The 27,305-nt window shown below is 35.9% G+C and overlaps 6 protein-coding genes and 1 non-coding gene across 9 annotated transcripts; 3 read left to right on the top strand and 4 right to left on the bottom strand.

Annotated features, from left to right (window-relative positions):
* Positions 1 to 21: 21 nt before the first annotated feature.
* On the top strand, positions 22 to 2,420 carry LOC117219548 (uncharacterized). Of its 3 annotated transcripts, XM_076526634.1 has the most exons (7): positions 22 to 295; positions 464 to 569; positions 662 to 799; positions 884 to 1,117; positions 1,359 to 1,603; positions 1,667 to 1,886; positions 2,249 to 2,420. In XM_076526634.1, the coding sequence occupies exons 2-7, from the start codon at positions 482 to 484 to the stop codon at positions 2,395 to 2,397; spliced, it is 1,074 nt and encodes a 357-aa protein (XP_076382749.1). In that variant the 5' UTR covers positions 22 to 295; positions 464 to 481; the 3' UTR covers positions 2,398 to 2,420. The 3 variants fall into 3 exon arrangements, with proteins under 3 accessions (XP_076382749.1, XP_076382750.1, XP_033324640.2); XM_076526635.1 differs by having other exon boundaries at positions 22 to 569; positions 1,667 to 1,872; XM_033468749.2 differs by lacking the exon at positions 2,249 to 2,420 and having other exon boundaries at positions 22 to 569; positions 1,667 to 1,971.
* Positions 1,953 to 4,529, bottom strand: LOC117219549 (uncharacterized). The gene is made up of 4 exons (XM_033468751.2): positions 3,999 to 4,529; positions 3,120 to 3,197; positions 2,928 to 3,006; positions 1,953 to 2,732 (listed from the first exon to the last, which is right to left on the bottom strand). The coding sequence occupies exons 1-4, from the start codon at positions 4,248 to 4,250 to the stop codon at positions 2,497 to 2,499; spliced, it is 645 nt and encodes a 214-aa protein (XP_033324642.2). The 5' UTR covers positions 4,251 to 4,529; the 3' UTR covers positions 1,953 to 2,496.
* A 2,027-nt stretch (positions 4,530 to 6,556) lies between these two features.
* Positions 6,557 to 6,629, top strand: TRNAK-UUU (transfer RNA lysine (anticodon UUU)). Its single transcript has one exon. It is a non-coding gene; the product is annotated as a tRNA-Lys (tRNA).
* Positions 6,630 to 6,789: 160 nt separating this feature from the next.
* On the bottom strand, positions 6,790 to 8,752 carry Rpi (Ribose-5-phosphate isomerase). The gene is made up of 6 exons (XM_033469088.2): positions 8,454 to 8,752; positions 8,296 to 8,356; positions 7,933 to 8,048; positions 7,730 to 7,863; positions 7,528 to 7,669; positions 6,790 to 7,440 (listed from the first exon to the last, which is right to left on the bottom strand). Exons 1-6 carry the CDS (start codon positions 8,595 to 8,597, stop codon positions 7,252 to 7,254), a joined length of 786 nt encoding a protein of 261 aa, XP_033324979.1. The 5' UTR covers positions 8,598 to 8,752; the 3' UTR covers positions 6,790 to 7,251.
* Positions 8,753 to 8,868: 116 nt separating this feature from the next.
* On the bottom strand, positions 8,869 to 20,511 carry LOC117219725 (E3 ubiquitin-protein ligase KCMF1). The gene is made up of 8 exons (XM_033469087.2): positions 20,277 to 20,511; positions 18,704 to 18,871; positions 18,486 to 18,625; positions 18,144 to 18,343; positions 17,586 to 17,772; positions 17,293 to 17,504; positions 16,538 to 16,982; positions 8,869 to 16,322 (listed from the first exon to the last, which is right to left on the bottom strand). The coding sequence occupies exons 1-8, from the start codon at positions 20,290 to 20,292 to the stop codon at positions 16,119 to 16,121; spliced, it is 1,572 nt and encodes a 523-aa protein (XP_033324978.1). The 5' UTR covers positions 20,293 to 20,511; the 3' UTR covers positions 8,869 to 16,118.
* An 828-nt stretch (positions 20,512 to 21,339) lies between these two features.
* Dhpr (dihydropteridine reductase) lies at positions 21,340 to 23,591 on the top strand. The gene is made up of 5 exons (XM_076526513.1): positions 21,340 to 21,541; positions 22,238 to 22,321; positions 22,392 to 22,638; positions 22,705 to 22,897; positions 22,966 to 23,591. Exons 1-5 carry the CDS (start codon positions 21,452 to 21,454, stop codon positions 23,063 to 23,065), a joined length of 714 nt encoding a protein of 237 aa, XP_076382628.1. The 5' UTR covers positions 21,340 to 21,451; the 3' UTR covers positions 23,066 to 23,591.
* A 496-nt stretch (positions 23,592 to 24,087) lies between these two features.
* Positions 24,088 to 25,114, bottom strand: ATPsynE (ATP synthase, subunit E). Its single transcript, XM_033468755.2, has 3 exons — positions 24,956 to 25,114; positions 24,431 to 24,587; positions 24,088 to 24,298 (listed from the first exon to the last, which is right to left on the bottom strand). The coding sequence occupies exons 1-3, from the start codon at positions 25,007 to 25,009 to the stop codon at positions 24,255 to 24,257; spliced, it is 255 nt and encodes an 84-aa protein (XP_033324646.2). The 5' UTR covers positions 25,010 to 25,114; the 3' UTR covers positions 24,088 to 24,254.
* Positions 25,115 to 27,305: the final 2,191 nt, after the last annotated feature.

Genomic DNA, 27,305 nt, shown 5'->3' with positions numbered 1-27,305 from the left:
CCGAAGTTCTAGCGACTCTGAATTCCAGTATCTTCTAAGATTTTCATCGAGATTTTGAACGTTATCATTTTTTGAAAATTCAATTTCTTTCGAATTAAATTGTGGAGAGATCCGTTGACCAGTGCTCTCACGAATAAAGATACTAATCTTCTGGGCTTACCATATTAAACAGAATTTATGAAAGAGGAACGATTTCTATAGGAAAGTCACAAAGGGGTAGGGATCAAGGTATAATTTATAAATCATAGAAGATGAAGAGGACAGTTACGCGGTGGCCAGGTCGTGTAACAGACGCGTGTGTACCAAAATGTTCGCTTTCGAACGTTTCTTTATTTAAAATTGCTTGTTTCCAAACACGATTCTGTATCATCTTCACGTAATTCAAATCGAAACTGTTGTTGTTCAGCCTTCGAAACAATGGTAAGATTAATTAAACAGCAGAAGTGATTTGTAATGATTGCAGATCGAACACCTCCCAGCGATGACATCGTACGTTTTATTGGTCTTGTCTCTCAATACGCTCTATTTAACTTGCCGTGTTGCAAGCGTTGCGAGCGCGTCGAAACTTCGTAAGTGTTCAAAATGGATAATAGTGTGATCAGGAATAATCACGATCAGATCACAATCATACATTTATGAAACATTTTCAAACGAATTTCAGTGTCCACAGATGTAAACGTAACGAACAACGAAGACATTACAGAAACACAACATGCTACCTGCAAAATTGCTACCGATGAATTGGTTGCGAGTGCAAAAGCCACTGTGACCAGAGTGCTTACCGGAGCTTGCACCGCAAGTAAGTGTTGGTATTCAGTTGGTTTTCCAAGCAGGTGAAAACATTAAAAAATTGTTTCGATCTTTCGAAAAATGATCTCTTCAGAGGCGATCGACGAGAGACTGCGATCCCTAGAGAAGAACTTGTCGCAAGAACTGGAGGAGATCAAGACGATGCTTCACAGCCTTTTGGAGAACAAAAGATCGAAGCTCAATAACGATAATCTAGGAAGTTATCGAATCGGCCTCGAAGATAATCGCAAAATCGTCTTTCGATCCCCGAGGCAGGCCGAAATCGACGCGTTCAACAATACCGTGCAGAGAGTTTCATCAACGAATGGTTCATTTATTTTCTACAATTTGATCGCCGTGCTAGGCTGTTCTCCGCGATCGATTGCGTTACGTATTCACCGAGATCGAGAACACATGCTGCTGGAACCTTCTCGTTTCGCATAATCGATAAATTAGGTTGTTCAATAAGCTCGGCCCTCCTCAACGTGTCCTCCGAGCTATCGGACAACTTAATACCCGCGGAAATGTCGTGAAACGCAACGAACGAGAGATTATCCTACGTTTTGCAGAGTCATCGAGCGTCTTCTTCTACTACTGGCAGATAAAGAACTTCGACAAGAAGCTAGCAAGCTGGAAAACGGCTCGTTCCGAGCGAAGTCCAACTTTTTACACGGCTCAGAACGGTTACGCCATGTATATGAAAGCGACACCGCGCTATTTTCCCGATGGCACCGTCTTCATGGCCGTCGGACTAACGCGTGGTGCTTATGACTCCCTCTTGGAGTGGCCGTTTTCCTATAAAGTGCGCCTCGAGGTAATAAAACGCGGCAGAAACGCTTGACGAAGTTTCTCGATCGTACAACGTCTGGATCGCTAGATTTTAGATCATTCTGAGGAACAGCTGCGGCAAGATCGACGCTCCCGAATCTGGGATCCGAGCACGCTCTGCTCCGATTATTTTTGGGGCCGTCCAAAATTAACTGGAGAACCGGACAATCCAGAGTGCATCGGATCGAGCATCCCCCGCCAAGTTCTGTTCACCAAGCTACCGTTCGCCGATGGTGGGTCATCGAGGAACACTAGGTACCTCTGGAACGGTAGCGTTACCATCAAACTGATGGTCCACATTTAAATATACTCTCGAAATAAATAATTGCGATCAGTTTACGATTAACACCGATAGTAGCGTCACATTTTATTGGGTCTCAACGAAGGTACATGTGACGCGTCTCTAAATCGAACGGTCTATTTTGTGTCGCTTGGACTACGAGCTCTATACGTTTGTACACAACTGTTTGGAGCCGGTGCGGTGGAGAGATCAGTAAAATTTAACCATTTCTACCGGGGACAACGGAAGCTTCTAATTCTTTTCTTGCTTCGACGAATAATTTTCTCACTTCATAAATTATGCATACATTATAGAATTGTATTTACGTGAATTGCTGTTACGTTTTCATAGGTATAATTGAACAATCACCCGGTCGAATGGTCAACAAAGTCCTTCTTTGTTTGCTACCCGATAGAAGTGTCCGCTGGACTCCGGTTCATCTGAATTGGTCCACGAAACTCTACGCATCTGCTCAACGCAGCTTGTCAATAAATAAATGAAGATGAGGGAACGAGTAATTAAAGCAAGGTTCTTCCGTGTTCACGCAGCTCGGCGCGACGAGGTTCGCTATTGTCCGCGCACGGGTTTAGGCGATCGAATTAATCCGAAGAAGCCAACGGATCCGCCAGCCTCTTGCGAACAGGTGTTCTACCGGCGAGATACACCTGCGGGACATCCGAAAGCTGGTACTCGTTCGTCTCACGATCGATTCTCATATTTTGAGACGCGGCCCTCAGCAACGCTTTATACACGGAAACCGGAAGTCGCACGGTTCCGTCGAGCTCGAATTCCTGGGCTGGCAGATTTCCCGGGAAGCTCCTCTTCCTTCCGCAGCCTATAACCAATTCGTTTATCGGTAAACTCGTCTCGTTATGTCTTAATTACCGGTACAAGCTAATATCCTATACCCCCCCATTTCAATAATTTCATTAATTCAATTCCTTAAATTCCCGAAAATCTATTAACAGTCCACGCAAGGTTCAAACTATTTTGAATTGATTGCAAGAACAAACTTTGAACATAGATTTACCAGTGAACGCGTTGCAAAACGGTCTCTTGATCTTGAGCATCTCGTCTGTGGTCAGCATGTCTAGCAACTGTTCTTGGATCTGGAAATCGGAAGATCTTATTAGCATCGAATAACGTTTGTTTCGATTTCATGAATCTCTTCAGAGGATGTTTTCTGAAGAGATTGGATGGAATACCGGCAGTATATTGTCACCTTGTTTTGTGATTGCTCCGTGCGCGTTGCATCTGCGAGAAACGCGAGACCAAGGCATAAAGCGATACAGGCTATCGTCTGAAAAGATTGATCGATGTCGATTAACCGACGACGCACAGTCATTAATAAATTCTCCTCGTTATTCGGTAAATATTAAACGACGCGACGCGACGCGACGTCGAGATATCTCGGTAATTACACTGGGCCACGCGTAATTTCTAATAATCACATACGCCGTTTACGTAATAAGTGTCGTATGCGAAGCTTTCGAATATGTGAACCGTTTGTAATCTGCTTACGACTTTAATCAGGTTTGTACTGTGGTTAATTAATGTCCAACTATACTGGCGGTCGATCGCATCTCGGAGCAGTGTGTTCGTCATCGGAGGGAATAATTACTTTTAATGAAAATAACCGATGCTAGCTAGCTGCGAAAAAAATAACACGATGGCGATAGACGCTGAAAATGCGCGATTATTTAGAATTTAGTCGATTTCGAGTAGATGATTATTATTAACAGCCTCTCTATTCATCGAAATATCGTTTCTTTACAACAAAGATTACAGTGAAAAATCTGTTCGAAGCTATAAATCAGATAAACTCCGTATTCATGCATTTAGATTTCAATATAATCTATAAAACTCATAGAAACTCATTGAAACTAGGAGTCTGCATTATTGACTCACAAGAATGTACTGCTAACTGAATTCATCTTTGAACTATTCGAATATACTCGAGAATGATATTTTTGATATTTGAAGGCATCAAATAGATAACGTTGCGCGATGACACTTCTCAAAAGTTTCTATGATGAAAGTCTGATAAATGGCCTCGAAGAAGAATGAATATAGAATATACATAGAAGAAACAGGATCTTACCTTCATGTCGAATCTTCTCCCGAAATGACACAAACGGTACAGCTCGAAGTCCTCGATGGTATAGTTCCCAAAAAGTTTCGAAGTTCTTCCGATTCGATCACGTTCTCTGACCAGGGGTTGTTGGTCGCACGAGCAGTCAGGTTCGCGTATGAGGGATGAAATCGCGCGTCGCCTCTTCAAATACAATCCCCCACCTTTCGTCATGGTTCGAGGGCGTAAATACATGCGCTCGAGAAACGCATGACCGTTCATAATGGTCTTTTGCGATCTGCATACTTCCGGAATCGCATAGAAATGATGTGCTTACACCCTGTCAAAGGGTAAGAAGTCCTTGGGTTTATGGATAATCGACGACCGCACTCGTCAAAGTCAGAAGATGAATGGGGTTGGGAACATTCGCTGTCACAAGGACAACTTTCCATAAGATGTCCTCTTGACGTGAGGAAGTTGCATGAATTTATTGCTTAATTGTTTGCTAATCTTTCTTATTAAGAATCAATACTCAAGAAGCGATCTTTTAAGCGTTCTGTAGCAATTGTTAACCATTTTCATAAAGTGCTTAAAAATTGCAATCCGATTACTGTCAGAGGTTAATTAATGTTCCCTTCCCCTAAAGAAACTGTTACACGCATTTAGAGATGTAAGTGCTGAGGGAACGCCCTATGAAATCTCTCGATGGTTTCTAACCACCCGCGGTGTTAACACGTTTTTATCGAACGAAAACCCACGAAGATGATAGGCGAAATCCGGAAAATATGCAAACATCGGAAACAGAAGGTCAGATCGTCGATCCGAGGATCGATCTGATGGCATGGAATAGCCCAGCAAAAGCTGACCGATAAAGGTCTTTGTGTAAATCAGAGGAAAGCAGCCGGGGCTAAGTACTTACAACGTTCGCACATCAGAACCCGCTGAGTTACGATAAGGTCGTTCAACCTTTGTCCAATCGTTCCTCCCCTGATCTTTTTTGATCATTAAAATTTTTTAACCTTCTCTCACAATCATTTAGGTATTATTATATAATCATAATCTCTCATAATCATTCAACTATTATATTTTTTCTTAGGTTCTAACTGCTTTCAGAATTCTATACGAACATCTTATTAATCGGATTCTAAATGATTGCGCTGTATCTAAAAGAAACGCAGATCAAGAATATGTACTTGTTTGATGAGCACTGGATTCGTCTATAATAAATAAATAAAACGATACAGGCTGATGTTATATAGAATTTTTATATAAATGAAGAAAAGGTTTTCATATTTGCAAGGTACTTAATGTAACTTGTATATATCGTATGTAATATTATTTTTCTATTCACATGTACTATCACATTTTGTTCTCCACCTTCTCGAAGTCTTTCGAACGACTTTCAGTAGTACAGAAAATATATGGTCAATATTAAGTTAATCGACTTAATATTGTAAATCATAACCGAGTTCACACCTTATGAATAAGACATGCGTCGAGGTCGAGAGTAGTATAACCGTTGATATATAGCGTCTTCCGCGTATAAAATGAATGAACATTGCCGTGAGAAGTGATATTTCCTTTTTTCTATAAAAAGATGTTCCATGTATGAATTATTTTATAAAAAGTTCAACAGAAACGTAGAAAGGATCAAACAAAAAGGGAATAATTTTCAGTGACGGTTGAATTACATTTTTGGAATAAAAAAATTAAAATTAGTACTTTATATTGACTTTAAAATGATGCCGAATGAAGTGATCAATAACACACATCCAACACACATTTTATCTTTTAATAATCACTGTGTGATTTTTATAGAGCGTCACATCCCAAACGCGAATCCGAAAACCGAATTGTTTTCAAAAAACAGTTTTCATAAAAACACGAGTTTTTGTGAGAGCGTGCGATTTTTAGCAAAAACGACCTATTGCACGAAAACTACAAACATTAGAAAAATTATATTGAGCTAAAAGAAAGAGAAAAAGTTCTTGAATATGTCAATATCGATATTTATAATATTTTATACTTCTAAATAGTATTAAATGACCGTCAAATTTTTTAAAAATATCGAAGCACGTATTTTCTACGCAATATTTTTACATATTTATGAGAAGTCGTTCACCTGTCACGAAAACTGACCACGACATATGATTCTGTAAACATTTGTGAAGAAGTAACTATGGAGAGAAAGTATCGAAGCGATTTAAAATTCGAATAGGTCAAAGAAATGTACTCACGCGTACACGGTATTTTGCGCCGCGTGGTTGCTAGTCGCTTGCCTCGACTTGGCAGTGCCACAGATACGTGTGATCAACGCCGAAAAAGACGTCCAATGGGGCATTCTTTTTGTGTACGTAATGATTTGATTTTTTTCTAACATTTAACTATTCTCACAAAAACTCGTTTTTTTTTTAAACTGGGGTGATAGAGCAATTCGGTTTTCGGATTCGTGTCTGGGAAGTGACGCTCTACAAGTATCAAAGCAAAAAAATATTTGATTTGTTGAATAGTGCAATATTATAAAATGAAATTTGTTAAATAAATGTTCCGTTTCTTTTTAATGTATAAAAATCTCATCCACACCAGTTGCCTGGATAGCTCAGTCGGTAGAGCATTAGACTTTTAATCTAAGGGTCCAGGGTTCGAGTCCCTGTTCGGGCGTATAGAATTTTTTGTGATCAAAATTTCTTGGTCGAAAGCAATTTCCGTTATTGTGAAAAATTACAGAAAAAAATATCAAAATCAACTGTGTAGTGATAAGATAGTAAGCAATGGAGCAGCGTAAATTGGGGTACATTTTTGGAAAAAAAACTCTTCGATGTCATATAAAAATTAGATCTTTAATGTCTATTCAGTTTCATTTTTCATTGTATACTTATTTTATTTCTATATAAATCGAGTGTATATTGATTTGAGCACCTTTTACAGCATACCTACAATAATATTTGGTTGAAACGAAACGCTCGATATTAAGTAAATGCGTTAAGTACATCAAGTGTCCCGTATTTTCTTTTTTTCGAATCAATGCAATTAAATAAATAGATAAAACACAACTACAGAGTACATTCAGTCTGTATAACATCTCCTCACAAATCCGTTTGTAAAAAGAAATGACACAAAATTGTGACATATAAAATAGAAGTGAACAATAAAAATGAATAATGAATGATTTAATAAACATGAGAATGAAGTTATCACGTCACAAAGGAGTTCAGTAATCTTTCGATCAACCATTACATATCATTAAAATTCTGAACATTCATGATAGCGTTATTAAAACGCGTTAAGACTGTTCCTTAACACTGCCATCAGGCATACCAAAAAATATTTTTTTTGCCATGTTTATAAATAGACCTGTTTCAACAACTCCGGGTATCATCGAAATTCCTGTATTGATTTCATCCCAGTTCCTCAGATTTTTTGGAAAGTGCCAATCCAAAATGAAATTACCATTGTCTGTTATGACAGGACCCTGTTGGTATAATAAACAGTATAAGTAAAATAATTTTAGTAGTTTCAATTATTGGTACTATAAGCTAAGGAGAGAAGAAATTCTTACAGCTTTTGCTAAGGCCATTCTCATTTTTACATTTCCTCCATAATTATCTTCTATTCTTTTTTGAATGGCAATGTATGCCATAGGAATTACTTCAATGGGAATGCCTTTCTTATATTGTTCCCCAAGCTTTTGAGAATTTTTCCTATAAATTATGGAATTAAAGTAGTAAATGTATGTAAACAATAATTAAAGTTATACCTACGTATAATCAGCTACTATAATAAGTTGATTCGCGCAGGATGCAATAATCTTTTCTTGGAGCAAGCATCCTCCTCCACCTTTAATGAGATTCATATCGCAGTCAACTTCATCTGCTCCATCGATTGCACAATCCAACTATTAATATATAAATAATTCAGTACATATTGACCTTAGATACAATAAAATACAAAAATTGTTCATTACTTTAGGATAGGTTTCTAAATCACCTAGTGTAAGGCAATTATTCAATATTAATTGACGGGCTTGAAATGAGGTTGGAACACAGATGACATGAATATTTTCTTCTTTAACACGTTCAGCTAAAAAATACAATTGTTTTAATTATTTCATTTCATGTTTGCATAAGTGATTGGATTGTGTATAATAACAAAATGTATTACTTCTACACTTTTACTCCTGAAGTAGGAGAAAAATTTCACGAATCTCGTGATGGGATCAAAGATCGCATTTCATAATTATAACGTGCAAAATAAATGATTACAGCATAGCAGAGTCTAATTAAAATCTATAAACAATTTATGTAGGTGTAAAATAATGTAATATTACCGAGTCTATGAACAGCGTGTATCACAGTAGAACCGCTACCAATTCCGATGACGCTGTTATCCTAGAAAATAATAGTACGAAAAATTCAAAGTATAGGACGCCGGTGGCGTCCGCATAACCTCCCACTATATCATAATGCAATTCAAGAAAAAACTTACCTTCACGTATTCGTCAACTGCTTTGTAAGCCGCAATTTTCTTAGCATTTTCTAGAGGTCCCATCTTAAAGAAATGTCTTGAAATAGAGGTACAAGCTTTTGATAAAGAACCGAACGGTTTGAATGCAATACTACTGAACACCATGCGTACACATTACACCAATGATTGAATGAACCTTTCTGTGTACCTATGTACAATGTATTTACAAAATCATTCTTTGCTGACGAAGTGACGAGCAGTGACCAGCGAGAACTGCGCCAATCGCGTTCGAAGCACGTGTCGAAGCGCTAAAATACAAATTCAAATAATTCGATCAAGATCAGATATTCGAACCAGAATTCTAGTTTATGGAAATACATAATTCTAAGTGCAACAGTTTTCGACGCATTATATAAAGTAAGTAGAAACAACAAGATTCAATCGAATTTCCATTATATTCAGCATCAGAGGCGAATAACACAAAATACAACCAAACACAATTTACATTTCAATAATTATTATGTATAAGATTTCATTTTAATTCTCTATCAGTACTTTAATAGTAATGTTCGTCTCAACACTTTCCGTTTCAACGTGTCACGCGCAGTACTCTCTCTCACACTGTTTGCGTTCGTTCATCAGGCTCGTACATTTTTTCTGTTATCGGTTAATTCTTAAAAATCAGGTAAAAATTCGCAAACCGTCATCATCGCATTGAGTGAATTTGTTCACGTACGTATTTCGAGCAGGCTTGGGGGAAAAAGTCGTTAGCAAAATCCATGTTGACAACACGTACTGTCTTGAGCGGCAACTTCATCAAGATCAAAAAGGGTTCCGGAGTCCACTTTGTACAACGAAGGACAAACTTTGGCCGTCATCGACGTGCAAAGCCGAATTAAGGTAATCTCGTGGGTGAATTATAGTCGTGTAAAATCTATATGATATTTTATCAATCGTACGGACACCGGGCTCTCATAATAAAATCAAACTCATACATCACCGACCTGCCTCACGAAAAGTTCCCGCGAAAACTGTTTCGTGTGATCGTGATGCAAAGCGAATACCTCACGTTGAAGCTTGCACACGTACGAAGCTGATAAAATTTCTTTTCTAAATACCATTTTCCCCTTTTTTTTTATTTTTCATTGAAATTCAAACGCTCGATCACGCTTAATACGGCCGTGTCGAGGAAAGTTTTACGACGATACTAATCGCAATGTCGCGAGTGTCAATGTTCCTATATGTGCAGAATCGCGTTGTTAACCTTACTTCGAAGACTTTACCAAGCTATAAAATCCAAGCGAAAAACCTTTTACAAAACGAAAAAGATAATTGTGTTCCTGTTTCCCCACCTTCTCGGCCAGACATACATTTATAGGCATTTGACATGCACACGGTATTTCTGTTTCTCTCTTCCTCATACATACACGCGTCCATATACTATTTTTTCGCTGTCTTTCTGTCCGATGAACTAGAAAGGACTTTGCAGAGAGATTCCGTCATGTAGACTCTTTTTTTGATTCTACTCTTCTATCCCGTACACCACCCGTGATTAATCGAAACAACAATAAAGAAAGAAAACCTGTGTCTAGATGTTGAAGGGCCACAAAAGCCACTACTTAAGTTTCTTCAACCCACTCTTCTTTACCTAGCGTTGATACATTCATCTATATGCGCTTTGCTAGTTGTTACAAATTTTTTTATCCTGCTCTCCTCTGCACACCACTCGCATCTTCCTTTCAATTAATTTCATTTTCATTTTCCTTCTACTTTTCTTTTTTTGTTAAGTAAAACTTGCCAGACTTTCGTGGGCTAATTACTGATCGATTTTACGGAGAACGTACACCGATCGAGAGACGATCCTGTCCCGATTGTACGGTTCGCACACTGGATATACAATACATTGTCGGTGACACGTTTTAATTATTCATCGAAAGAAATCGTACGCCGGAAGTCTATCTAGCTATCGATTGTAAACCAGCGAGTATCAGCGAGATACGACACGATTCGATCAACGAGTTTTCTCACGGACGCGCGACAACGTTAGTCAAATTAAAATGGTGTTCTTTTGAACATTTCTTTCTTGTATTCGTCTCGATTTACTTATTACGTTTTTAGAGTCTTTTGAGTTGCTTGCGTTCGTGCGTCTATCGAACGTGTACCACGAAATTCCTTGAACAAAAAAATCTCTGACGTGAGGAAGGCAACAGCGACAGTTGTCGTGCATATTATGCGTATGCATATTTATATCACAGTACAAAAATACTGTGAGAAAATATAGTATAATAAATATTCTTAATAGGAAAGAAAAGGTTTCCTTTCTCACGTTTACAATGTGTTTTTTTTCTTTTTTTTTTCATTTTTTGTTGGTTATTCGTTAGCAACTCTTTTCCTATTATCAGACAATTTCTTACAACGACAAAGTAGAGTAATTCGAGTGTGAGTGGAATCACGCGCCATTAACCTGACAACCGGGCGATTTCTATAAATCCAAGAATGATTACGTAAGTAGGTGGAAAAAAATAATCTAAAGTTTATAGCCCTATACGGTTGAACACCAATGATGAGTCAACTTGCCTTCTCCGGTTAGCAGGCTAAGTGGCAAAGCGTCGTTCAAATGTCAATGACATCTCTTTCGTCTGAAGTGATCGTACCGATGTATAATTATACAAACTTCCGCCATCTTGGGCTTCTATCTATCTACAAGCCCTAATTTATTATTTAATACTAATAAATCGATTATAACGATAAGAAAATTGTATCGCGATAAGAGCGTAATATATGAGAAATCATTGTATTCGATCGCATCTTGAAAATTTCTTTCCTCTACTCAGATTACTTTCTCGACCTTGCGATTTTCTTTTCTGCCTTTTTTGTTTTGTTCTTTTTTTTTGTATTTTTGGCCTCAATACGTGTGCATACATGCGAATGACCACTAGACCGCCAGATCTGTTGTTTCGCTGTAATTAAATTCAAATCAAATAATATTTTTTTCTTTTAGATGACTGAATTAGGAACAAAAAGTGGAATTATTTGAAACTTAATAGAACGTTTCGCAGTCTAGTGATCATCGATTATCGATCGTAAGAGGTAGAAAAAGTTTCCATTTACCACAAGAATTTCTACAATCGTTCGAAATAAGACTGTAATTTAAACTTCTACAAGCGGGACTCTTTCTTTATTCGACGAACAGCGGATAAAAAACATTTAGATCAAAGCTTTGCCAGCTTCTGCTGTCCGCTTACGGTACACAAACGTGCACGCTCATACATTTATTCGAACGTATGCCTGCGATACATATAAATATATTTGTGTGGTAAGTAAAATATAGTTGGAATAGAAGTCGAGAGCGTCGATTCCGCTGAACGGGAAAATTTTTCATCGAATAAAAAAGGAGACGGGAGTGGAGAAAGAAAAAGCGTGTTTTTTAATCCCTCCGATTTTTCTCGATATCTTAATGGCATCGTGTTCATGCAAATTCGTTGCCAAGTTCGCTCTTTTCTTTCGTTAGAAACGTTTGTCGCAAATCAAAAAAACATAGTTTTACTAGTTTTCTTTTTTGGAAACCTTTCGGTACAATAATTAAAAATTTTGTGATGTTCCCCGTTCTACTGACCAGTGGCGGATTATTTGAACCCCACATGCCCGAAGACTCCGTTCATACAAAATTATACATTAGTCACTAATGTTTCCGTGATTTTAAACGAGGGTTCCCAAATCTTATTCTGCCTTAGGCCTCTCGAATGCATAATCCACCACTGCCACTGCATCTCGAAATGAGCGGAAACATTTCGAAACGAAAAGGGAGGGAAAAGAAGAGAGAAAGTTACGACGACTTCATATCTGTATAACGTAAAAAGCCGTACTCTCTTTACGGTTACGCCAAGGTTTCAACTTATCAAGGAAGTTAAAATGAAAAATCGGTAACAATAGCTCAGAGTTCGATTGAAAAGTAGCTGCAATTATTAGGTATCGGAAAAAGCACGCCTAATCAATCTTTATAAAATTTCTCTACCGCACAACTCTCTTGATTGAAAATGAAAGATTTGCCAATCAATTGTTCGATAATGACAACAATTTTTAACTTTTTTTAATATTGAAAGTTGTTGAAAAATCTATTGACAGGCTTCTGACAGTTAAGGAATTGAATAAAGATTTAGATTTTGATCATGTTCCTTCTTTAAGTCCACGTGAACTTTTTTCGCCACCTAATATGCGGATTTTCTATATTGATTATAAACGCAATAATGAAATATTTAGCTAATTGGAACATGTTATTTTCAGCGATAATTACAACTTGCCGGGCGACCGCAGTGTAACGCTAATTACGATCAATCGGATTGTTGCTTGAGGCTTTCGAAATTCCGGAAGTGACGTAGAAACAAGGGGAACGACGCTAGTTTACTGCGGACAGAACAGCGGCGCTTTGGAATCGTGAAAGAAAGAATCAAGAGGCGCAGCACGTGCTAATCGTCGACTTTATATGAAGAAAGATGAATTCGATACATAGGAAAAGTCGGAGCCACTGTCGATGTTCTCGTCGCTTTCGTTTTCTTTTGTCGATCAATGGAAATTGAGTTTTCGTGTTGCATGCTCGCGCAGAGTCTTGCTTCGTTCTGATCCGCGTGACAAAACGTTTTTCCTCTCCGTCGAGCTAACTCATTCTCCGTAATCGATGCCATCTCTTCCGATCTAGCGAAGAGTCTTTCGGCGTTTTAATATCTTTCTAACAGCAACGATTATATCCGTGTTTATGTATTTATACTGCGGGATAAAATTAATTGTTCACCTTGTGTGATTGTTTACGCGTCCCAAAACCACCCGGTTAACAAATTGTAAGATTTTTTAATTATAAGATCGACACTTCTCCGAAAGGTTCCCTGTGAATTTCTCAGGCAATTCGTGTTAAGGCAGTTAGTATATTATCTTTTTTTTTGTTCCTTTTTTGTTTAGTGGCTTTTTTCAAGTTTTCTTTTCTTCTTTTCTCGCAGTGTTAATTGTTAATTCACGAATCGCAAAGTACACGGGAATACGATTAATAAGGGATCAGACAGAAATTCAACGAAAGATCCAGGAGGGTGAGAAAGAGAGATATATATATGTATATATAGAAAGAGAGAGAGAGAGAGAGAGAGAGAGAGAGAGAGAGAGAAACGAAACGTTTCGTCTTTTAACACCTTTGGTTATTCGTAACGTTAATATAATTATAAATTCGATTCCGAATTTGAACGTTCAAAAAAGCCGGAACACGCGAGAGCATGTAAAGACAATTAAAAAATAATCATAATAATGAAAAGTCACACGCTACATACTTTATATAATTTTTTATCAGTTTATATGTATATGTATAAGTGTGTATATATATATATATATGTATAATTTTACTTTGTTGTTTTCATCATCCACGTCTGGCAGATACACCCACAAAAGAAAAAGTTAAAGCAACATAAGATGAGAAATTAATACAAAGAAAAATTAATTACAAAACGAAATGTACACAAATGGATTAACGAGGAAACCTATGGTGGAGAAATTAAAAAGAAAGAGCGGGGGTTAGGGATGTGGATCAAGATGGCGGCAGGGGCTGTTATGAAAGGAGCAAGAGGGTGGAGATGATCGAAATATAACTAATTACTTGTTTTATACGCAAGCTGGTTCAATTTTCGATTCTACTCTCAATAGCATTGTTGGAGAATAATTCACGCAATGTACTTCCACCTACGTCACACGCACGCGTTCAATGCACATTTTTGTCCGTCACGTGCGAGATAATCTTTTCCTTCTTCCTCGTTAAAACGCGAATCGACAAATTAAATTGCCGAACAAAATAAAACAAACAATGATTCAGGTGAAGCCTCTTACACCGATAAAGAAAAAAAACGAAACAAAACACACGTATAAATATATGGTTTAATCTCGCTTCGTACCGTAAAATGGAGCGATTAGATTTGTCACTTTTGGCGAAAAGAAAGAAACGAAAGACAATAAAATGCCGTGCGGTAATGAATCATTTTAAAAAAGGACACGAGCGCCTAATAAATATATTTCGTTCTTTTTTTAATTAAGTGCGTTTTGGGTTCTCGTTTAAAATATAATTTAAAGCTCAGCCTAATCCCTCCATTTTCCAACAACGATCGCTAGAGCAGCTGTAACATGCCAAGGGATGGCCCGCCAACCTAATTTCAAGTACACGGTGTTGGAGTAATTAATTCTGCAAGCATCGAGATTAATTTGACATTTAATCGCGACCGTCTCGATTACTCTTTCCATTCGATAACTGTACCGCGGGGTTTTATGCATTTATAGAATACATTAGTGCTTAAAGATCAACATATTTAAAAATATCATAAAATTCATCGAGGTTTCCAACTTATTCGGAAATGATCTCTGTAAAATAGTTCCTAAATGTCTACATTTGCATAAACTTCCGCAGGCTATCGAAGCGTCTAGGAATTTTTGTGTATACGTGTTTGTATGTATGAGTGTGTGTGGTGAATTTGTATCGCTGAAACGGCAAGACATTAAAAGTTCTTTCATGGTCGATCACTGACTTAATACGTTTCGTTCTATAGTCTAGATTTATCAACCCGTTAACCGCAAGAGACGAGACAAAGTCATTAGAATTGTGATTTTTAAACTCAGGATATTATGCATTTGTTTCGGTCTTAAGTAAATTCCTAACAGGAGAACTATTTAATTCGAATTTCCTACATCTTTGAACAAGTTCTCCATTTCTTACGTTTCTACTTGAACACTTTGAAATTAAAGTGCGTTTGTGATGTTTCTAGCAACATCAATTATTACAATTGTTAATTATTCATATGGTAGCTGGTTAACAGGTTGAATTGCAAACAGACCAACCCAGGTGACAAATAAAACCCTAATTTTATATAAAATACGTGTTCCGTATCCTAAAAGCAAACAAAACGAGAATACAGGATACGTTAGCTGCTAATAATTGTGTGTGTGTGAATAAAATACACAATAATCAATATAGAGGAAAAAAGATTAATTTCACCAGCTCTCTCGGATCCGGCGTTGTAAAAGCGTAGTGCGTACGACGGGCACGGTGCGTTTTCTAAGTTCCTTGAGTTCTGTGCATTCACAGGGCTCCCGGTGTGATTCGAGCAAGATGCGTATTTTGAGTATTCTTTCGCCTTGATCGAACGTCCGACTCTGTCCCAAAAATGTCGTCTATAACACGCAGTCACGAGTAAACCATGAAACTTTTAATATTCTTCATCCGCATTGCCGTGCTCTGCGACCCTTTTTCTTTTTTCTGCCAGTCTCTTATAATGTCCTAGATCAACGTGTGTGTCGTGACACAGGATACAACAGAAATTTTTCAATATGGAAGAACGTGGCAAGACTCGCTGAGGAGCGTGCACGCGGAGTTGTGTATGACTGCAAGAAGTGAGTTATGTACATTATTTGCATGTGTCGGCGAATCAGCCCTTGCCCTTGTTCCATGTCACAATAACGACAAAAAAGATGGCGAGATTAGAGAGTTTCATTTTGTTTGGAAAGTGATAAGATAGGGAGGGTGAGGAGGAGGGCATTCGAATAATTATTAATATATAATATTATAATAATAACAATAATGATGAGGTGTTCTAAACAGTGCTAGGACTAGTGCTAGAGGGTCCTGTGAGGAGTCAGGGTGGGTGGGTACGGGCTAAGGAGGGGTTAGTGTGGGGGCGGAGGTTCTGTAGACTGGTTTCTGCCATCTACAGCCCTAACTGGCTTCCTACGCGAAGAACCTGTTACTCCGACTGGACCGACTGAACTGACTGGACTGACTGGACTGACTCTAAGGTACGCTGGTGTCGGGGTCGCTATCGGGTCTCTGATAGTTCTACTAACTGGTGGCGGCAATGGTTGCTGCAGTACCTGTGCACAAACATTTCAAACATTAATTTACTAATAATCTGATTGTTTGTTAGTTCAGTAACATTCTATATAACTACAAGTTGTCTATCTTTCCAAATTAAATTGAAGTTCTTAACGTTTTCAGTTTGTACGAAGTAGATTCAACTTAATTCAAGGAATTCTAGGATTCTCCAGAAGAATATTACAAGACACTAAAATTTCGTGTACAGACTTACCAGTGGCTGAGGTAATACACTATGCATCAGTGTTTGAACCCTAGGCGGATTTTGTGTCGCGAGGTTATTCGAGTTTAGGGGCGGCAATCCTTGAGTCTGTACACCCGTTCCCACGCCATCAGCAGCAGCAGTCTGAACAGTATGCGATTGTTGCGTAGACGTTTGCGTTACGTTTTTACTCGTCGCTTGATCCCTTTTCGCCTCCTGAGATAAACTTAATTTTTTTGTAGAAACGGTCGAAGCGTTGGCGTTCGGTGTCTCTGGGCTGGTTGTGGCAGTAGTTGCGCTCGACACTGGCGTTTGCGCTGCGGACTGCTGCTGTATTAACTCCGGTAATGTTTGAGACAGAGTACTGACGATTAGTTCGCGCGTGAACAAGCTCCTGTTCGCGCTCTCGCGCTCAATGTTCTGCAGATGTAAGTCAGACAGAGTACTCGTAATGCATCTGTAAATATAAAAAGAAAATAAGTCGAACTTTTCAGTGCTATCCTATTAAACAAGGTAAACATATGTTTGTTGGTAGTTAAAAATAGCTATGCACAGCGTTTACTCTCAACGGGATATCTTAAAATATAGCTTTTGGCACCTAGTACAATGACCGTGATATGCATGTTTAGTGCTTTTCGACAAAGAACTAACATACATATATCTCGTGACAAAATATATAAATAAAAATGTCGTGTACTGGTTTCTTATTTGAGAAAACTATTATGTAAGGAAATGTATTAGCTGATCGAAACATTTGATTAACATACCTCGGTAATAGAAACATATAGTTCTGTGAATTGGTAGACAATACGCCGGACGGGTTGGCCACATTGGTTGCATTATTATTACTACTCGCACTATTTGCTACCACACTGGTCAAAGTAGTAGAAGGACCTCCACTGGTACCTCCTGCACCACTTACAGAACCAATAGCCTGTGGCTGCCTCCTAGGTAACCGTTCCAATTGTTGTCTAGTAGTCTAGAAATATGTGTTCTATTATTTATACTGCATACCCTAGTCGAGTAAGACTCCTGATTCTAAATATCACTGTATACATACTCTAAATTGTTGGCGCTCCATTTGTAGCTGCATTTGCAAGTGTTGTAATTGCGAAGGTGTTGATGGACTCTGACCAGTTGCTGTACCTCTACGAACACCGGATAATTGAGAGAGTAACTCAGTAATCGGATCTATACCATCTCGACTACTCGGACTCAATCCCCCGGACGAACTGAAATGCATGGACCTGCAGGTCCAATGACACACTAATGAACATTATCTAAGATGAGATGACAATGAGGAACTGTTCCTTAAGTTTTATTTCGTGACCTTTAATATTTGGCGACAATGTATGCGAAGGTTTAATAATGAGTACCTAATGAGTTGATACGTTAAATCATTACAATACAAACAAGAAACAATAGACCAACTACAACATGCATTCGAAGTAGACATACAATGCACTGATGCATTCAAGTTACTCAACATACATATTAGAATTGCTTCATATTGTCCGAATGATTAACTCCAAAATTGTTGTATTTTGGTTGAAACATACGACAATCTTTTTCAGATTATACTGCAATGTTTGCTACACACGTTCGCCGATATACATACCTGCGAGGTCGTGGCCCACCCAATACTCTAGATTGATGCAGTTGTACCCGTCTACCGCTGTGTCTAGTTGAAGATGGTTCATCTAGAAAAGAGATCAGGTCCCTTGGTCCACTACGATGCTCCAAACTTAAATGTGCCGCGAAATCATCAGTCACGCTATTAGGATCTCCTCCTGGAGTGGATGCACATAAAGGACATACCTAGAACAAATTTGCATATTCAGACATTGTTTTCTATTGCAAAATGTACTTGCACAGTGTTCTATTGCATATACCAAATCTTTCATTTGGTTTAATTCTCACATATTTGAGTTTCTCATAAATTAAGAGCTGCGTTACATACCACTTCAAAAGAGGTGTCTGGATGATCAGCAGTAACATGTTCTTGCAAGGTAGCCTCGGTGAAACCCATTCTTGTACAATAGGGACAAGTTAAGGACTGTGGCTGCTCTATACTCACTCCCTCTCCACCATAATATAATTCTAACAAATAACAAATACGAATATTAATTACTACAATACCATGATAAATGAAAACAGGGAATTTATAAACTTTCTTACCAAAATCAGATCTAGTAAGTATACATTGCATTGGATGATCAGTGAGATGACGTGTACTGCTGGCACCTCCTTCGTAACAGCTAGCACATAAGTCATAGTCGAAGCACACTAGGCACTTGTACCTGCGTCCCCGAAAATGACCCTTTAAGCAAGAGTCACAGCTTACCCCTGAAATGAATATGGATTTTCAACAAAGGTGAAAATGAAATCATGATTTCCGCGAGTCTCGAAACAGAACAAACATAAACACTGTTGTTCCTGCTAAAGATATTTATATATATCTTATGCACATGTATGTGTGCAGCAACCTTGAACCAAATCTATAAAAAGTAACTTGCTTCAGTCTACTTTTAAATCTGAATACAAGTGCATACAATTCTTAAAACTAAGATTGATCTACATTTTTATAGTGGTACATGGACTTTTTATGAATATTAATGGTTAATCACTTGTAAATATTAAAGATCATTTCAAGCAAATGATACAATATTATATTTAATTGATGAGATATAAGAAATGTATAATTTCTTACAATTAATTATATCTATAGCGATTAACCATTGTTTGTGGCATTGTAAGCACTATTTGTACTTATATATAGAATAACATCACTTATAGCATTAGTTCTTTAGTTTGTATATTTAGGTTATTTATCTGTTCCATTACTAAAGATGTAGAATAGATCTAGTAAAATAATATAAATATAAATGTAGCCTATGCAAATAATTTATAATCTATAGGCAGACAACAGATCAGAAGGTTTTCTTATAATCTGAATGCAAAGATTCAGATATCGATAATGCTTTTACGCTTTAACGCAATATTTGTAATTTTAATTATGTAACATGCAAGGATACAATGTAATAGAAAAAACAATGTGTATTAACTTTGTCTGTACAAGTAGCCCAATTTTAACTTTAGAATTGCACCATTTCAACTTAAAAAATCAAGTGTATAGTACCGTAAATACCAAAATTATAATCTTTTAGGTAAATAAACAATGTTTCATTCTTTAAGGAACAGAAATTCCAAATTGAAAGAAGGCAAATCAGAAGGCAAGCTGAAAAGTGAGAAACAACAGGAACATGTTTCAATATGTTTTACAAGTCTAACATTATGAGAAAGGGAAGGGGATTGAAGAAGAAAACTAATTCCAAAGTGTAGTCAGCTGGTAGAGCGTTCTGACAGCCGGCCAAAATGAATTTTTTCACGAAGTTTTTTTGTCTGCAAGGACAAAGCATCGAGAAGGAATGACATTGCAAAAAAATTGACCGAAATCATCAAAGAAGAACATTACAAATCTACAGAAATTGGAGTAATTTTTTAATAAGTGCTGCCATCTGGCCTCTGACATTAGACCCTTTGATACAGGGCTCGTGAGAGAAATGTCTCTTGCGAAAAATCTCATGTGTCGCAAATCTCGTAACCTCGACGACGATTGTGCACGAATTGTCCATGTATGAATTCAAATCACCGTTGATTCAACGAATTTACCATCAATAGGAAAGAAATTAGCGAACGGGGGAATTCGAGGCTGACTTGCCTGGCCAGGGAACAGCGCACACGTACGTACCTTCATGTCGATTCATTTTCCGTTTAAAATCTCATATACGCCGATAGCGCGAGGTCTCGCGATCGAACGGTTCACGAGATACGATTGCCTGCTCGCCACTGCGTTCACTCTTCACACGTTTTGCTTAGCGCAGCGGACACGATGGGAAAAACATGAATCGTCGAACAAAAAATTTCTCGTTAGAATTTCCAGCGTAAACCTAACCCAACTAGGCTACCGTGACGTCACGCTAGACCTACGCTCCCGGAGAACGTTGCGGGCAGGGTCTCTGTCGTTGCGACGTTGCCACTCTTCAGAACGAACCTGCGCGGAAAATTCAAACGTTATTTGGTACAAACAATTTCTTTAGAACAATATCATTGAAAATTTCCATTATTTCGAATATATTAATAAATATGTATCAATACTAAAATTATATCTTGTGCACAGCGCTAAATAAACCGTGGAAAGAATTTTCTTTGCTACTTCACAAAGAACAAAGATAAATTCAAATATTATTGGACATAATCGTTTGTTTACATCGGTGTTATTCAAAATTGTCGTTATTATCAAAATATTAATGCTTGTATTTCAAACACTGTTTGAAAATCATAGAAATCATTTCCTTTACTAATTTTACAAGAACGCACACACGTGCAAAATTAAGATGTATTGGTTATAGTCGTTTGTTCATAGCAATATTTACTAAAAAATTATAATATTGGAAAGATTATATTTCCTATACAAAAAACAATCAACAGAAAATATTTTTTTGTCAATTTTGAGAGGAGATACTAGATAGTGTATTATCTGTAAAATTTAAATGCCCTAGCATTCTCTTTCATAGCCAACAGACAATACTTTACTGATTACTAATGGAATATAAAGTTGAGCTGCGTTCGTTACAGAATAATATTATTTAATACAAACTTAAGTGTTTATGTTCATAAGTATTTGCGCTTAAATATATTTCGAACATTGTATGTATTGCAACAAGTTCGATGCTTTTTCTAGTGATACGATATTAAGCATTCGACTGACGATCTATAATCATAGTTAATGTTGAGATCTGGCAATCTGGCACTCCTTTCACGAACTTTTCCGAGAGTTTCTCGTATGACTTCGTACTCTTCCGTATAAATTCGCGCAAACACCCGAAACCTATTTCGCGAACTTGTTTCTCATTTATTGAACAAATGGCGAAGACATTGGGACGCGTCCTTGTATACGGTGGTAAAGGAGCCTTAGGCTCTGTTTGTGTTTCGACATTTAAATCAAATAATTGGGTAAGTTAAGAATCTGCACGAAATCCTTTATTAGAACTAAAAAGACTCAACATCTGTTACACTATAATTAAGTCGGCTTTCCTGGTAATGAAAGTTCCGGCTTTTCCGTGTAATTTCAAAGAATATTAACTTTATAAATACTGACGACCAACTTTATTCATATAAGAATGATTCTAAAACAAATATCACAAACCATGATAAATAATTAATTCGTTAATAACGAATAATCATTGTTTTTAAATGTATTCTTCTGAGCAAATAGATTTCATTGCGCAAGATTTATCTGAAATGATATGTACAATTTTTTTTAACTGCACAGAATTTTCTGTTATCTTTTTTTGTAAAGTTTATTTCGTGTTTCTTCGAAACTATGTCTGATATTTTTTTAATTGTTGTTTAGGAGTTGTTTTTTTCGTGCAATATTTTGAATGTTGTGTTTAAACTATAATGTAGTATCCTTACTAATTATTTTTTTAATACAAATATTACGATTTATTGTACTTGTTAAATAATTTTTATCTGTGTAGGAAAATTTCGTCAAGGTCATATCTGGAGAACTAGATCCTTTCACATTATATCATGAAACCTTGTAATTATACAGTCATTATGCAAAGACTTTATTGCTGACAACGATATTTTCTATGTTGTAAAAAAATTATAAACAATATTGTAACAGGTTATTTTTCATACTTGCAGTGGGTTGGATCCATTGATATGAAAGAAAATGACCATGCTGATGCAAACATAATTGCGAAACCTAATAACTCCTGGCAGGAACAGGTAATTGCATACATTTTTATACAAAGAGACTACAAATTCATACTATATATACATAAATGTAAATTTTTAGGAAACTGATATTCTCCAGCAAGTTGCAAGTATCTTAAATGGAAACAAAGTAGATGGTGTGATTTGTGTAGCTGGTGGATGGGCTGGTGGAAATGCTAGCCATAAAGATTATGTAAAAAATAGTGATCTTATGTGGAAGCAAAGTGTATGGAGCTCAGTCATTGCTAGTAGTATTGCTGCTCTTCATTTAAAGGAGGGAGGTTTTCTTGCACTAACTGGCGCTAAAGCGGCATTGGAAGGAACATCAGGTAAATAATTTTCTGAAAATATTTGAAAATGTAAAATATTTATTTTATATCATTTCATATAATTAGGAATGATTGGTTATGGACTGGCCAAAGGGGCTGTTCACCAATTGACCAAGTCTTTGGCATCCAAAGGAAGTGGTCTGCCAAAGGATTCTCTGGTTGCTGCTATTTTACCTGTAACTTTGGATACACCCATGAACAGAAAGTGGATGTCCAATGCGGATACCTCTTCTTGGACTCCTCTAGAATTTGTGGCAGAGTATGCAATACAATAATTATTTTCTATCTGTACTTATAACTTATTAATATTGTTGTTTTATTTGATAGTCTATTTTGGAAATGGTCACAAGGACAAGACCGCCCTGCTAATGGCAGTCTTCTGCAACTGATCACTCAAGATAACAAAACAGAATTGATTTCAGTGTAAAAGGGAAAACTAAGATACATACGGGAACAAGAATTTATTCCATGACAATATATATACCTAATACAAACGGTTTGTATTTGGTATTCAAGCCCATTATGTTTGTAACTTTTGTGATTTACGATATAAGCATTTAAAAATGTTATTACTGTAAATATACAAAAATAGTTTCATCTTCATTCCAATAGAAGTGCAACAATGAAAGTACCTAATCTAAAGATATTATTTAAAAAAAAACGTTGTGATACGTTATACGATTTTCTATGTTTATTTTTATATGAATGTAGTATATTTTTTATAGTGACTATTACTAATTGATTAAAGATATAGAATTTTCTGGCAACTATTATGTTATGCATATGAAATGACGAGATGTTAAAGATTATACAATAACATACAAAGATACATATAACAAATTATACAATACTATAAAGAATACATTGGAAAGCTATAACTCGATGTAGTTTTCATTGTTATGAATTTGTGCACACCCATTATTATATAATATAAATACTATTATAAGACGAAATTTCGTTTGTTCTACTATTAGAAAATAAATGTACAAATAGCCACCTTGCACCAGCCGAGCTGACCTCTCATTGGTCAGTGTTTTTCGTTAATAACTCGTAAACAAAGCCGCGGATTGCATTTTCGCTAAGAAAAAAGTTACTTCAAATAATCTCAGTAATCCCTCGTTTCCTGGAAGTACCATAATTTTGGAACACCCTGTATAATAAGGCTCGTAATATATATAGGTTAATTTTTTTTTCTATGTTTATTTTTATACCACCCAAAAGCAATATGTACTTACAAGTACCAAAATAAACATTGTTCTTAAAAAAAAGTAGAACATTAGACTTTTAATCTAAGAGTCCAGGGTTCGAGTTCCTGTTTGGGCAGTTTTTTTCTAATTTTGGAAAATGGAAGAAATTTTTTAATGTGTTTTAATAATACGATGACTCCATCAACAAGCTGCAATAAAAATTTATTAATAAAGTATGAATGCGAATATTGAAAAATCTAAGTTTTAGAGTAATACACTGCACATTAATTTATTTCATAAATAATACAATAGAAAGTTTGAGTCATGCCTATTGCAGATTCTGGATACAAATATACACATAATGGCCTCATTTGATAAATTTATTAACAAGAAACATGTATACTAATGATAAAATTACGATAATATATATTATAGCTTTCCTTTGGCAAGATCATCCAACATTTTTTGTTCAGCTGAAACAGAAAAATATACAATTACAATTTAATATAGGAATAGTAGAAGCTGGTGATTTTTTTAGCTATGCATAACTTCAAAATATCATAACAGTAATTTCAATTAATCATTAATTGATTTATATTCTTTACCTGCCATGGCAAGTTTCCTTTCTGCTGCAAGTTTTGCATCTCGCATGGGCTTTTCAGCCAATTCTTTTTCACGACGCAAATTTTCTCTTTTACTGAGGCGTTTTTGATGGTAAGCCCCATAAATAATACCAAGTGATAGAAAACTCCATCGGCTGAACTGCATGAAATACAATAATTACAATCATTATTCATGTTAAATATTAAGAATGCAACTGTTCAATGTTCTGTCAGTAGTAAAGTTTAAAAGGTAACAGTGAAATTCATTAATGATTTAAGTTCTATTAACAGACCACAGAAAGAACATATTATTTAAATTTATATTTAATTTCGTGAAGTTGAAGATGTCAAAATCCAGTAAAAATTATGTAATACAATCAACTTGAATAACTGAAAAGAATAATCGTTCGAATAACAAAAGAACGTCTGAAAGAATTATTGTCTTTATAATTTAGAATCACTTTACTAATGTTTGATTATCATTTGTTTTTTTTATATAATTTGAGTGAAACAGGTGACGGTACTTACTTTAATAAAAGGAGATATCCGGACAGGTTTTGGACCAGCTTCGATGGCCGACATTTTGCTACTGCATTAAGTATAGAAAGTCTTATCTACCATTTATAGATTCGTATATACAAGTACAAAATACAAACATTCGTTTATAAGCCTACCTTAAAATTATAATGTAAGAAATTAATCTTTTATTTCTCTTTTTCCTACAAATAAATAATAACATATGATTTAAACGTAAAATGTAATTCGTCTGAAATCATAAGTGAAATTCTTTGTTAGCTATATGTCAATATTTAATAACGTACAATGCATTTTTAAAAATGCAAAAAAATGTATTGTTTGTAATAAAATCTTCTAGTCAGTGTAATATACAATATCTAATTTGTTAATATTATTGCATACACGTGTTGGAAATATCATGTGGCGTCATCTGTGATAGAAAATCCAAGCTATTGACCAATCAGTATTGTGATCCAGCTACCACCACGGATTTACAGTACATATCTCAAAGTCTCGCATTCTCTGGGTTGCAGCATGCTAAACAGTCGAAGATAGAGACAGAAATTGCTTTACTCTGCTAAAGTAGCTATCTCTGATAATGCATAAAACGTTCTGTATGACCTACCAAAAAATTGTTCTTTTCATCTAACCAATTGCTCCACCTTCCACGGTTGACAATTTTATTAATAAGCAATGAATTTTGAATAAACAAATATATAACAAACTAGGAGCACATGCCTTTCATAGCTGCCAAACATCAATTGGCATAAATGCTCAAAAAATTGCTCTAATTCAATGTGCGATAGCTTAATCCAGGACTCGGAATAAAGCTGACTCCCGTTACGATAATTTCGGATCAACAATAAAGTTTTTGATTTAATTGTCTAAATTTTATTAAAATATGGAAAAACGTGATTTTCGTGGACGTTTACATGTGCTAGGTATATGATTAACATCCACGTTTAACTGTGGATTACCTAATATTTATGCCTCGAAATTTTTTCTTTATTTCAAATTGTGTTAGTTAATTTTGTTCCAACATTAGACGGTAAAACAAACAAAACAAGAGGGTACTAGAAGATTTCATTAAGAAAAGAAATTCTTATAATCATTAAACAACTAGAAACAATAAATTTATCAATAGAATATTTCCGATATAATGATTCTTCGACACATTTGTGGTTTTAAAATCACTGTGTATGTTTGACGTAAATAATTATTTCCGTTACGAAATAGCCACGGGAGTATTTAATAATATCATTGTGGCAAAACGAATTTATCGTAATACGAATAATCGTAAATATTAAATCTCGAATTCTGTTAGCTATCTTTGTTTAACTTTTTTTTAACTTTGTTTTACTTTTACGAGAGAGTATTAGATGGCGTCATTAACAAAAGAAATTTTTATAATTATATTAAACAGCTGGAGATAATAAATGTATTAATAGAATATTTTCGATGTAACGATTCTTCGATAAATTCGTGCTTTGAAAATCACTTTGTATGTTTGACGTTATTAATTACTTTTGTTACGAAATAATACGACGAAATAGCCACGAGAGCATTTAATGATATCATTGGTAAGAAGAGTTCTCGTAAATTTTAAACATCGAAAAGCAATCGATTTATCAACGGAACTCGTCTACCGTAACAATTTCTCGAAACATTCGTGCTCGAAATATTACTGCATATGTCTGATTCTATCGGTTATTTTCACTAACAAATGAAATGACAAAATAGCCAGTGAGGTGCTTGACCATACTGCTGGCAAACAGAATTATTGTAAATATTAAATAAATATTAATTAACGAAAGCAATTCGATATAATAACTTAAACAATTCGATCGATTTGTGCAAGTCTCTTGTTAATTGAACCTCGTTGGTACTTTTCATGAACAAATTAAGCGATGAAATAATTTCTCGGGCACCGGATAGCATTATTGCAAAATAAATTATTGTGAATATTAAACAATTGGAAATAATCAAAATTATTGAAATTATTGATCGCCGTCGATCGCGCGATCGTCGATCATCAAAATCAGCGGAGGGGGTACCCTTCGTGCTCGCTCGGCTCAAAGTCGTTGTTCAATTAGTCGGAACTTGACTAATGGAGGAACCAGTTGCATTTCAAGTAAGCTCTTCCAAAAGTGAAATTATAATAAATTAAATCGTTAAGAATTAAGATATAATATAATTTTGAAGGAAAATTAGTGCGTGAAGTTGTAATATATTAAATTTTTAAGAATTAATATATAATATAAGTTTAAAGGAAACTTAGTGCGTAAAATTATAATAAATTAAGTTGTTAAGAATTAAGATGTAATATAATTTTAAGGAAACTTAATGCGTGAAATTGTAATAA

Source organism: Megalopta genalis, chromosome 15 (genome assembly GCF_051020955.1).
Source record: "Megalopta genalis isolate 19385.01 chromosome 15, iyMegGena1_principal, whole genome shotgun sequence".
Taxonomy (NCBI): Eukaryota; Metazoa; Arthropoda; class Insecta; order Hymenoptera; family Halictidae; genus Megalopta; species Megalopta genalis.
The sequence above is the reverse complement of the archived record's forward strand: the minus strand, read 5'-3'. Positions and strand labels throughout refer to the sequence as shown.